The 12,148-nt window shown below is 41.1% G+C and overlaps 1 protein-coding gene and 1 pseudogene across 1 annotated transcript; both read left to right on the top strand.

Annotated features, from left to right (window-relative positions):
• The first annotated feature begins 970 nt into the window (after positions 1–970).
• LOC137940021 (dicarboxylate transporter 1, chloroplastic-like) lies at positions 971–6,014 on the top strand (annotated as a pseudogene).
• Positions 6,015–7,369: 1,355 nt separating this feature from the next.
• On the top strand, positions 7,370–11,910 carry LOC137940022 (protein DETOXIFICATION 42-like). The gene is made up of 14 exons (XM_068784920.1): positions 7,370–8,050; positions 8,152–8,349; positions 8,664–8,785; positions 9,006–9,338; positions 9,468–9,661; positions 9,809–9,944; positions 10,091–10,187; positions 10,361–10,461; positions 10,562–10,725; positions 10,980–11,051; positions 11,151–11,267; positions 11,381–11,476; positions 11,569–11,690; positions 11,777–11,910. Exons 2-14 carry the CDS (start codon positions 8,255–8,257, stop codon positions 11,817–11,819), a joined length of 1,692 nt encoding a protein of 563 aa, XP_068641021.1. The 5' UTR covers positions 7,370–8,050; positions 8,152–8,254; the 3' UTR covers positions 11,820–11,910.
• Positions 11,911–12,148: the final 238 nt, after the last annotated feature.

Here is a 12,148-nt window from a genome sequence, read left to right on the forward strand (position 1 = left end):
GGTCAGTCTTAATTGATTACTAGTTGCAAGGAGCTGATCGAAGAGAAGTGATCTTAGTATCTGGCGCCATGCTACAGTCGTAACAGAGAGAATACCTATTTCCGCTACGAGACAGGTGAGTTATCTGCTGTGCATGATATATCTGGTTCTGTTTCGAAAAGAAATTTTGATTTCCCGACAACGCCAATGGAGAAAAGTAGGGATGAAGGAAGATCTAACAAATACATACTTCCTTAGATCTTCCTTCTGTGCAGATTACAGAGTTTTTGAAAGGTGACTGACAACTACAAGCATCAGCAATTTCTCTTCAGGCGTCAGGAACTTCTCGCTGCCAATAGAGAGCAGAGAAGCAGGAGAAACGACGCATGGCCTTTTGGCGAACCAAAAGCGCGTCAGTGACTGGCGATAGAGAAGCCCGAGGGATTCTGTTCCCTGTCCGGATGCGCCTCCTCCCCACACCTGTGAGGCCTTTCGCGGAGCAAATCATTGAAAAAGGAAAAGAGTTCCGGCTCCGGCCGTGTCGTCTTCTCCCACTTGGACGGTTAGTGCACGTGACCAATTTGTGGCGCTCACCATCTCGAGGGCTGATCCGTCATTTCAGTCACCACAGGTGGTTCCTGACGCTCGGCTCTTCCTCGAGGAAGATTTCGTGAGAGACGACTGAACTCAAGAGTGTCGTTTTCCAATATTACCCCCAGCGCACGTTAGAGTTTGATGCGTCCTGTTCCCATAACAGAGCTCTTCAGTGAACCGCCGGAGTACCGGCTCGGCTGTACTTCGACGGGGAATCCAACTCCGAGGACGGATTCTTCAAGGCTGCAGGGCTTGTATATTCTTCTCAGAATCGGCAAATCTTTACTGGTTGATCTCAATCTTACGGCTTTACTTTTTGGTATAAATTCTCCGTTTCGCTGTCGTTTCTTCCTCTGATGCTCCTCTGATATTGGAAAGAGAAGCCCTGACTCTCTCTCTCTCGCCATTTAATGGCGTCCGTAACCTTCGCGTCTTCCCCCAATCTTGGGTTCCGTCCTCTTTCGAGTTGGAGATCTCGTTCGTCGAAATTGCCACATCTCAAGTCCCGAAATCTTCAGAGCTTCGTTAGATCCGACTTTTCTCTTTCTCAAACTCGTCTGGTTTCATCTTCGGATCCAGTTTTTAAACCATGTGGAACCTCTTTTAGCTATGGTCTGTCGTTAAAGCGCTTAAACTCGTCGACTTCTTCCTTATCCAAAAGATTGTTCCGTGTCCGTGCTTCAGCTTCTTCGGTTGCAGTAGCACCTGCTTCTCAGCCATGGCAGGGCGCGGGTATGAAACCGTTGATTGCCTCCATTGCGACCGGGGTGATCTTCTGGTTCGTTCCTGTTCCCTCCGGCGTGACAAGGAACGCTTGGCAATTACTCGCGATCTTCCTCGCCACCATTGTGGGCATCATAACTCTGCCCCTACCTCTCGGGGCCGTCGCTTTGATGAGACTCGGCGCTGCCGTCCTAACCAAAACTCTGACTTTCGCCGCGGCCTTCTCTGCTTTTGGTGATCCTATCCCCTGGCTTATAGCCCTTGCCTTCTTTTTCGCTCGCGGTTTCATCAAGACGGGACTAGGCAACCGTGTCGCCTACCAATTCGTGTCCCTTTTTGGTAGTTCCTCTTTGGGCTTAGGATACAGTTTAGTCTTCAGTGAGGCACTTTTAGCTCCTGCCATTCCGTCCGTTTCTGCTCGTGCTGGAGGAATATCTTCCTCTTGTCAAATCTCTGTGTTGCTTGCGGTAGCAATGTTGGGGATGGGACGGAGAATAAGCTGGGATCTTGGCTGATGCTTACTTGCTTTCAGACTTCGGTTATTTCTTCTTCAATGTTCTTAACCGCTATGGCGGCAAATCCTTTGAGCGCGAACCTTACATTTAATACCATAAAACAGACGATTGGGTGGACAGATTGGGCTGTAGCTGCAATTGTGCCGGGTCTGGTTTCTTTAATCATTGTGCCTTTGCTTTTGTATTTCATCTATCCACCAACAGTGAAAAGCAGTCCGGATGCTCCAAAGCTCGCAAGAGAAAAGTTGGAGAAGATGGGCCCCATGACTAAGAATGAGATTATAATGACCGTTACTTTACTTCTCACGGTATTGTGTTTTTTTTTTTCGTCTTCTCTCTTATTTTTCATCTATGGTACCTTTTGTGCATCCTTATCTTTGCCGCCGAGAAGAGGCATTAGTCAAATACCCCAATTTGATTACTGTTAGTTCTTAAATCATGTATCACCAACAAGAAAAATGAAAAGGAGGATCTAGAAACGTTGTTTGTTGGTGATAACTCTTCAGAGACCACAATATGGGGCCCGATATTTGGCAGAAGAGAACACAACATCTTGTGACCTCGGACATCCAGAGAATGGAGAAGAGAGCACAGCCAATAGTTCACATTGTTTTCTTTAGTGCACTATATCTATCTCCTTCATGATGTCTAGTATTGTTATTAACGTTCTTAACTTTCTAATGTGTAGTTGGTCAATCCACGTATCTATTTGTATATTTAATCTAATCATAACCATGACAGCTGTTTCAGACAATAGAAATCCTGAAATGGTTGTCGAGCATTTAGTCATAAGAATGAAATTTGGCAAAATTAATCTTGCAACTTCATTAGAGAGCTTCTGACCACCAAATTCTTCTTCTTGATGACTTGGTGAACCATGCTGCATACCAAAAAAAAAAAAAAGTCTGATAAGTTTTCACTGCATTTTGCAGAATAGCTTATGTTGTTCAAGATTTCATTTTAGTTTTGCTATTCCTTCTCATCTAACTTCTAACTTGTAAGATCATTTACTGTGTGGTAAGCAGTTTGGCTGGCCCTCACCTAATTGTTGGTTTCCTATTTTTTCCTGTCATTGAATTCTGGAATCTTTAAATGTATACCATGAAGCTGTTTTTTACATCATATTCCATTTACTAGCCTTATTGCTTATCTATTTTTTTCCCATGAAGGAGAACTAGAATGAGTGAGGCATGGGGACTGGTAGGACATAGTATCTTGCGTTTTTCAGCATTTAATGATTGGACGTGTGGAGACATTGGTATCGGGTCTGACAGAAGTTTCATGTCCTCGTGTTATTTCTGCAGTTGGGTCTCTGGATATTTGGAGGAGTGCTGAATGTGGATGCTGTGACTGCTGCCATTCTTGGATTATCTGTCCTTCTTATTACTGGGGTAGTGACATGGAAAGAATGTCTTGCTGAAGCAGTAGCCTGGGATACTCTCACGGTTTGCTGCTCTCATTGCAATGGCTGGTTACCTCAACAAATATGGTCTTATCTCTTGGTTCAGTGAGACTGTAGTCAAGGTCTGTCTCCTTTTCTATTTTGTTGCAATGAAGCCTCGGAATCCCTCTTATATTATTTCACTTCTTGCTTCTTATTATACCCTGACTGCTACTTGATTTCTATGAAGGAATTGGTCATCCATGTCAATTTTGTTTATATACCATTCTTTCCATTGTTTCAGCTCATTTACATTTCTTTTGGGTTGCAACTGGAATTTAAAAAAAAAATTGTTGTTTAATGTTCATTAAGCTTCTCTTGTCCTAGAGAAAATGTTACGATTGAATTTTTGGCTCCATTTTTTAATTAGTTTTAGCTAAATTTTAACCTCTGTCTCTGATTGGGTGGTTTGTCTACAAAAATAGATGCTAACATGAACTCAACATTAAGTGGATTATTGGCTGTAATTTTTTTTATTGGCTATGCTTTGCTCCCTGCTTCCTATCACTTTCTCGAACTTGACAATAACTAATACTAGTAACCTTTGTAATTTTGTCATCTACCTGAAGTCTTAAAATAGTATTTCTTGTCATTTGCACAGTCTATCGATATACGATATCTTAAAAGTGCTAAACAATAGAAGAGATTCAGTCTAAGCCAAATTTTATAATTCCATCCTAATAGTGTCTGCAACATTGCAGTAACTAGTTTATAGACCTTTTGTCTAGCCGAATGCATCAGAAAGTGAGAGGTGGTTGAAACTCCTATCTGACTTGCTGTTTAACCTTCTTTTACCTTGTTGATTAATGCTTATTTGTTTAGTAATTGCTTAGCTATTTGTAACTTTTACTAGACTTGGGAATTTAAAGACATCAGATCCAGTCCAATATATTGCTATGAATTTAAGGATAGAATGAATGATTGAGGGGTTGTGCAACCTGCTTGCCTAGAAAATTTTTGAAATGTAATTCTGATGCCTGGAGGTCTGATCGTATTCCTACAATTATTTCAGGGTACATAGTATTTCAGGGCATACTTGAAAATATATGGTATGATGCACTGCATAATCTCTATAACATTCCTTTACTGTTTTATTAGAAGTGAATGTTTATTGTTGATGGTGCATTGGACATTGGCTTAATGGCCACGTGAGGAAGATTTGCCATGAGAGGTTTTGGGAACAATTCTCTCCAGGGCTGCGTTTGTAGTTAGCAACCATTAAATAAAATTGTTTGAGTGTTCTAGTTTCATCTCTCTTGGCATCCTAGTCAGAAAATCTGATGAAATTATGTCTTAATCGTAGGTTGTCAGATAGTGAACCACATCCACATTATTAAACAGTTTGTTGTTTTAGTTGTCCTTTGTTAAACCGATTTCCCCTTGCATGTGAGATTGAGACCTATGTACTAACATGCAATTTTTCTTTTTATTGCAGTTTGTTGGGGGGCTAGGGCTATCCTGGCAGTTTTCGTTTGGCATCCTTGTTTTACTCTACTTCTACTCCCACTATTTCTTTGCTAGCGGAGCTGCCCACATTGGTGCCATGTTCACAGCTTTCTTATCTGTGGCAAGTGCGTTGGGAACTCCACCACTCTTTGGAGCTATGGTGCTTTCATTCCTCTCCAACCTCATGGGTGGCCTGGCCCACTATGGTATTGGATCTGCACCAGTTTTTTACGGTGCTAAATATGTCCCACTGGGCAAGTGGTGGAGCTATGGCTTCATCATTTCCGTTGTCAACATTCTCATCTGGCTTGGTGTCGGCGGTTTTTGGTGGAAAGTCATCGGATTGTGGTGATTATCTAATTGGTTCTTCCTTGCAGCAGGTATCATTTTTACCATTTTTTCCGTATCCCTGGGGCTGCTGGCAGTAGTGATTATTTATTCACTGGAGCGGTATTCTTGATAATATTTGTTGGGAGAGCTGCACAGATGAGAGGCCTAGATTTCTGTCAGAGGAGAGGCTGATTTTTTAAACCTTGTCCCAAATTTTGATATGACAGTAGCTTCTTTCAAAACATCTTCTGCAAGCTCATCAAATCACTGCCTAGCGTGCTTGAGCAGAGGAGATGTTTGGACTAGCATAATCCTACTTTTATACTACTGGTTTTGAAATTTATGCTAGCGGCTTGGTTGATTATAGGAGTGAATGGCATAACCAGCTGCACAACACTTCTGTAATCAGATGTTTTGAGTTTTGACTGTAATCAGGAAGTTCATTTCACTTGGGCTCAGGTATTATTAGTATCTAGTTTCATTGGAGAAACACCTTCAACTGTCTAATTTGGCACCCCCATTGCAATTGTCAAGATGGCTAGTGTGATCTGGGGTTTCTGTCCCCAAGAACGCAGCTGGACAGGGTTTGTTGTTGCGTACAAATAACAGCTTGGTTGGCAATGGTTCCTTCGTTTGTGACCGACTGACTCGACCAAATGGTGTGGCCATACAAGAACTGGTTTTAATGATTTTACTGAAGCCTACTGCAGGTCCGGTTGGTATTGGTCGATTTTGGACAACGCAAGGGACCATCAACATGTTGAACCGTTCAAGCTAAACATCTCTAGACTGATTGTGTCGTCGTTGTTCATGATTCTACTTACAGGGAAACCAAGTATTGCGTAGAATCTCGACTTTGACCTTGGAAGGGATCTCTAACAACTGTGAAATTTATTTAGTTATCAAATGTTAAGAGCTTATAAATTCCAGTCAGAAGTTAATGCTGATGCGGCATGAATAGATATATCTGAAATTGGTTCCAGCTATATGCCGTGAATGTCGACACCAACCAGAAGTCTCTTTTGTGGGGGTGTGAGTATATGTCATTATCCCCCTCCACTTAGAACCTTTTTTGGGTAGTAAAAAACGTAAACAGTGTGTAAAACCTTATCCTTGATGGATTTAGTCTAAAAAGTGAAGCCAGTGGAGAATCATCTGAAAAGCTCGAATCAGTTTGCACAAAGAATCTCTTCACTCTTTGTCATCACCAAAGTGGGTCTACCACTTTCCTATAGAGGTGGTGTTGGAAGAACCATAAATTAACGTACACTTGATTATAATCAGAAGATTAAGAATGGTAACATGCGGAGAATTAAAAACGGATGAGTGGAGAAAGTGGAAGAGATGGAAAGTGAGGTGGGTCACTTTGGGCCTTAGGGGCGAGTTCTCTAACTTAAAAAGGGTGGTTGAGCTAAGGCTAAGCCTATCAAGCTTGGGCTTTTGGGGTCTGGAGTAGGAGGGCACTGGCGCGATTCATGGTAAGAATTTTGCGCGAATTTCCCTTTTTAAACTGCTTCACAAGAAAGGTCATCTACTCTACCGATAAGGCAGAAGAATCTCTTGTCTGGTTTATGGAAATAACAGAGGAGCAAGAAGATTGGTTGTTGTTCCCAATCTTGAGAACGCCTTCGCCACTCAATCATATGGAATGAAGCTCATCATTTCCCACTTCCACTCTTTTCTCTTTTTTCTGGCTCAATTTGTTGGCTGAAAAGGATCCATCACTCTTTAAAGTCTAGAAGCTCCTTCAAGGAAGATGTCTGTAGAGACCAATCTGCCATTTGTCATTATTCCTTACGTCGAAAGATCTTCGAGTTGTGACAGGATTTGTTTTTCAGGTCGACTTTATATTATTTGACTCTGTAGGATGATTTTAGTTTTTAGCTCATTTCTGCTGACAGTGATTTCATATCAGCCTAATAATGATCGGTTCCCGATTTCATACCGTGAGCTATGCTCTTTGTTCTTCATGTCAAGATTCTTCATGTCAAGATTAAAAGAAAACTTTTACGGGACGCTCGCGACCTTGGTAGATACGAGACACACAACGTTTCTTACTGACAATCTGATGAAATGACTTGACAGTTCTTTTGGAATTTCCTTCCAATCTTTTTGGTGTGAATCATGACTCTTGCGTCAGTGATTTGACTGGTAGATTGTTGCGTTCCGACAACAAATCTCTCACCTAAATTGTAAGTCGCGCTGGGGTAATTTTTTTTCATGATGTGAAGCATCACGGGCTTGAACTTCAATTGTCGTCATCGACGGTGGAGCAGAGAAGTCATCTCTGTTCTGTTGAGTTCCTGCGCATTCTGAAGCATCGTATCTTCTGCGTTTTTACTCGACTAGGAAACAGCACAAGAACATAGAAACTAACGGAAGATTTTCTCTCGTTCAATTACTCGAGAACACTGTAAAGTTTCTTCCAGTTTTGGACAAACGCAGGCGTGAGGTGTAAGCCCGCCCGACCTGCACGTTGAACGGCCACACACACACTTGGCAGCCATAACCTGCATTCTTTTCCAGATTCCTACTTTTCTGAGTTTCCGAGTGGCTTGCTTTCCTGGCAATTCAGATGAATTAAGGCTTTCTGTTTCCGAGGAAGTACGGTTATCATCCTCCACTACATAGAAACTGCTTGCGACGAATACCCAACTCAGGAAGTCACCTTTATCTTTTCAATTCGTTCAATTTGTACAGCTAATACTCTTCAGAGATTTATCTTTTCAATTCGTTCAATTTGAACAGCTAATACTCTTCAGAGAAGTGATGTCTCTGGGCACAGTATGTACTGTCTAGGCAGTTACATAAGTTACAGACAGAAGTCATCTCTCGGTTATCAAACAAAGGGCGGTCCTTCCATCCCATTTTGTTTTCTTCTGTTCCACTCCTTCCGGCATGGGAAAACTACGTCTCTCAGAAATCGAATTCTACATCGCTTCATCCTCTCATGAGAGATATGTTTTTTAGTTCTGTATTTTGTCTGCTCGTGGTTGCATCTGTTCCTTCTTCTTTAATCCAGGTTTTTTTCATGCTTACTGCTGGTTGTCTTGCTTTAAGATACTCCTTTTCTTTAAATCTTGATTTGCTTCATGCATACTGGTGCTTGCTTTGAATCCGCAGAGATGATGCTCGCTTTCTGTGTCTCGACATTTAGCTTCACAGATTGATCCTGCCGAGAAGTTGAGAACGTTAAGTCCCTTTGCTCATAAAGGCGTTTGTAGCCATGGATGCTGATACCAGCGCGCAAGAGGATGATACTCTAAATCCCTCCGTACCTCGATGTACATCGCCTCTTCGAGTTTTCATCAATGACATAAGGTATTGTCTCTTTCTGTTTCTCGTGCTGAAAAAGTTCCCTCTTTCAGCTTCTGTCGCGGATTAATTTCATAATATGTAGGTATAAAAACCAGTTAATTGGAACTCGAGTCGGAGTTAGCTACGTGAAAACATGAGCTGCGCACAGGCATTGTAGCAGCGGAGGGGATTTTTTACTCGTTTTGAGTGATTTAGTTCGATTTTCTGTCCTATATGGTTGCATGCCACCTTTCTGGAGGGTTTTTTTCTCTGGTTTAATGATTTTAGCTTGACACTTTAAATATCAAGTGTTCTGACATTAATGATTTTGTGTTCAGGCTTGTTTTCAAGTTAGATGAACTTGGACTGGAGATAGCCCAGATTGCATTTCCTGCTGCTCTGGCTCTGGCGGCCGACCCAGTTGCTTCTCTAATTGATACAGCATTCATTGGACGAATAGGTCTGTCAGTTATTCTGTTTAAAAATGTCGTCAGCTATACTTTACTCAACTTTCTTAGGAGCTTACTTCATTTGATTCTACTAATGTCTTCTTTATTAAACATTAAAGATGCGTCTTATGATCTGTAGCTTATCCTCTTGACGTCTGTTTTTCATTGAGACCAAAACAGAGACTCACCTTGTTCAATATGTTCTCTCTTTCTTGATGAATCGTTTAACAGGCCCAGTGGAGCTAGCTGCTGTAGGAATTGCTATTGCTATTTTCAATCAGGTATCGAGGATTGCTATCTTCCCTCTGGTCAGTATCACAACGTCCTTTGTGGCAGAGGAAGATGTCACTTGTAGGAGGAATACTGAAGGTGGATGTCAAGATTTGGAGAAGGCTTCTCCTGGTAAAAATGAAATGAAAGAGTTGATGTCGAGTAGCAGCAGTAAGGGACCCTCTGTTGAAGAGCAAGAGACTGGTTGTGGGACAATTACTGTAGATGAAAGTCAAAATTTTGAAAAGGCTTATGCAATAAACAATGAAATGAAAGAGTTAATTCCAAGTGCTGGTAAGGAAATACTTTATAACCCCATGAAGATGATTTTACAGCCAAACCTTCTTCAATTCATAACATGAAGCATCCAAAATAGGTGCTAGAGAAATGCTGATGAGTTTCTGTTGGCTATCATTCTATCAGACTCGGAAAAGTCGGAGATGAAGTCATCATTTTCTGTCCGGAAGTTTCTGAACCCTACAAAACTGAAGTGTGAGAAAAAACTCATTCCATCAGTATCAACAGCATTGGTTATTGGGGCAATTCTTGGCCTTCTTGAAGCTGCTTTACTCATTTTGGCAGGAAAACCTCTATTAAACATAATGGGTGTGAAATCAGTAAGTGCACTGATGGAACTATCTTGCTCCTTGAGTATGCTTTGAAGATGATTCTAATCCTCTAAACTGTTATCATCTTTCCAGTCCATCTGAAAGAGAAATATCCAATTTTTTTAGCCTAACTGCTTGACCCCTCCCATCTAATAGGATTCACCTATGCTACACCCTGCCTCCCAATACTTAACCTTGCGGTCGCTTGGTGCACCTGCTGTTCTTTTGTCTTTAGCCATGCAAGGGGTCTTTCGAGGATTCAAAGATACAAAAACCCCTTTATATGCAACTGGTGAGTAAACAAGTTACAAATTTTCTTATACGTATGTCACCCTTCACTGTTTAGTTGGAGATAATTACTCCGTTTTTCCCTTCAAGTTCAAGTTCCTGCTAGTTGAATCTTAGTCTGATCAGGCCTTGTTTGTTAATTTGATACAGTGGCTGGGGATCTGACAAATATTATTTTAGACCCAATTTTCATTTTCGTTTTCCACCTGGGTGTCAGTGGTGCCGCCATTGCACATGTCATTTCTCAGTAAGTACACGCTAATTAAAAATTCATATGCCTCCATTTTCTCTTCTCTTGTGATTTATTATAATACTTTCCGGAAGCTTGGTTGGTGCACATCAGATTTTTTTTGCTTTTATCTGCTTTCATAGCTTCAACTGCATCCATTTGTTGAAGGAGAACATTCCTGTTCATTTCAGGTACTTAATTTCACTGATATTGTTATTGAAATTAATGAAACAAGTTGAGATATTGCCGCCGAACCTCAAGTATTTGCAATTTGGCCGCTTCCTTAAAAATGGTATGCCTTGTCTTCTACTATGTAAATTTGCATTGATCTTCTATGGTCTTGTCTGGTATTTACTGTTTCTTACAGTGGTCATCTTCTGTGCATCAATCAGGATTTCTTTTGCTTGGAAGGGTTGTAGCAGTAACAATCTGTGTGACCCTGTCTGCATCTCTGGCAGCAAGACAGGGGTCAATTCCCATGGCAGCTTTCCAAATTTGTTTGCAGGTTTGGTTGACCACCTCTCTTCTTGCAGATGGATTGGCTGTTGCAGGACAGGTAACAATGTTGTTCTTACATTTTAATGAACAGGAGTTGCAACATATTCTAAATTGGTAGAGAATCAGTAATAAATTGTTACACTCGTCTCTCATTAACTTCATCCTTGATAACTGGTGTAGCTCCTTATCTAAAATTTAGAAGCTTTGTGAACTGTGGTTTCAGTATCTTAGATCCAGAACATTCCCGGGTTTCAATTGATCTCTTTCCTTCTTCTCATACTGTCGAGTTTGTGTAAATTGTACTATTTTCAGGCAATACTGGCTACTGCTTTTGCTGAGAAGGATCTCAAAAAAGCAACAGCAACTGCAGCTAGAGTCTTGCAGGCATGTTGAAAAGAAACTTTTATTCCTATATTTGTTTCTACTTAGCTAGCAATTCGATATCAGTCTTACTCGACTGTTGTTTCCTTCGTCCATTTGCAGTTGGGCTTGGTTCTTGGATTGGTACTCGTTCTAGTGCTTTGGATAGGCATGCAGTTTGGAGCCAGAATATTCACAAATGATATCAATGTTATAAAACTCATGCATATAGGCATCCCGGTAAAACTTTGACTGCCTCACCTGTGGGAAAAAGAATTTAAGTTTTAAGTAACTTCCTGAAGCAAATAGCAAATGCTCTTGAATTGAAAATTTCACTTTTTTTCCTTTGTCAGTTCGTAGCTGCAACCCAACCCCTTAATTCCCTAGCATTTGTTTTTGATGGAATCAACTTCGGAGCATCAGATTATGCTTATTCTGCTTACTCCATGGTAAGAATAGAATCCCCCTTTTGAATAATTCATTCTGAAACAATGTTCACCAATCGCCATCCTCCCATGACTACGGCATTTTGCTTTTCAAGGTATTCGTGGCTGTCATTAGCATCGTTTGCCTGTGGCTTCTGTCATCCAGTTATGGGTTCGTTGGCATCTGGTTTGGTCTTACCATCTACATGAGCCTGCGAATGTTTGCTGGTTTTTGGAGGTGAAATTTTCATCCTCTCGACTGTGTTCCATTTCATATCCCCTGTTGTCTCTAATGGGAACCGTTTGCTCTTAATTTTTTTGCAGGATTGGGACGGCGAGAGGACCTTGGACCTTCCTCTGCGGTTAAATTGTGCCTTTGCTTGCCTCTTTGCATATGAACCTTTTTGTCTATAATAAATGCAAAATAAATGTAAATCCCATGGTGGTTTACCTCTTCCTCTGGAATGTTTTAAATCTCCCTTCGTAATTTTTCTCCTCTTAAGACCATTCTAGTATTAGAAATAGATAAGAGGGAGTAAAATAAAGACGAATCAAATGAATGCTCTTTGACAGAGAAAGTCCTTAATGGAATTGAGGGCCGAAGAGATTATTCGAATAGCACAGGATTTGATGGATCAAGTCCATGATTTGATGGACCGCGACTGTACGTTCAAAGTGACAGCCGGTTCTACGTAG

This window comes from Aristolochia californica, unplaced genomic scaffold (genome assembly GCF_029961685.1).
Source record: "Aristolochia californica isolate CCGP_79_NKW_82.1479 unplaced genomic scaffold, dmAriCali1.0.hap1 SCAF_9, whole genome shotgun sequence".
In the NCBI taxonomy this organism is placed as follows: Eukaryota; Viridiplantae; Streptophyta; class Magnoliopsida; order Piperales; family Aristolochiaceae; genus Aristolochia; species Aristolochia californica.

Excerpts from the sequence above, each read along its gene's own strand:
- LOC137940022 (XM_068784920.1), top strand. The coding sequence starts at position 8,255 with ATGGATGCTGATACCAGCGCGCAAGAGGATGATACTCTAAATCCCTCC. Across the intron at positions 8,786-9,005 it reads AGCATTCATTGGACGAATAG|GCCCAGTGGAGCTAGCTGCT; the intron begins GTCTGTCAGTTA and ends ATCGTTTAACAG. Across the intron at positions 9,945-10,090 it reads AACCCCTTTATATGCAACTG|TGGCTGGGGATCTGACAAAT; the intron begins GTGAGTAAACAA and ends AATTTGATACAG.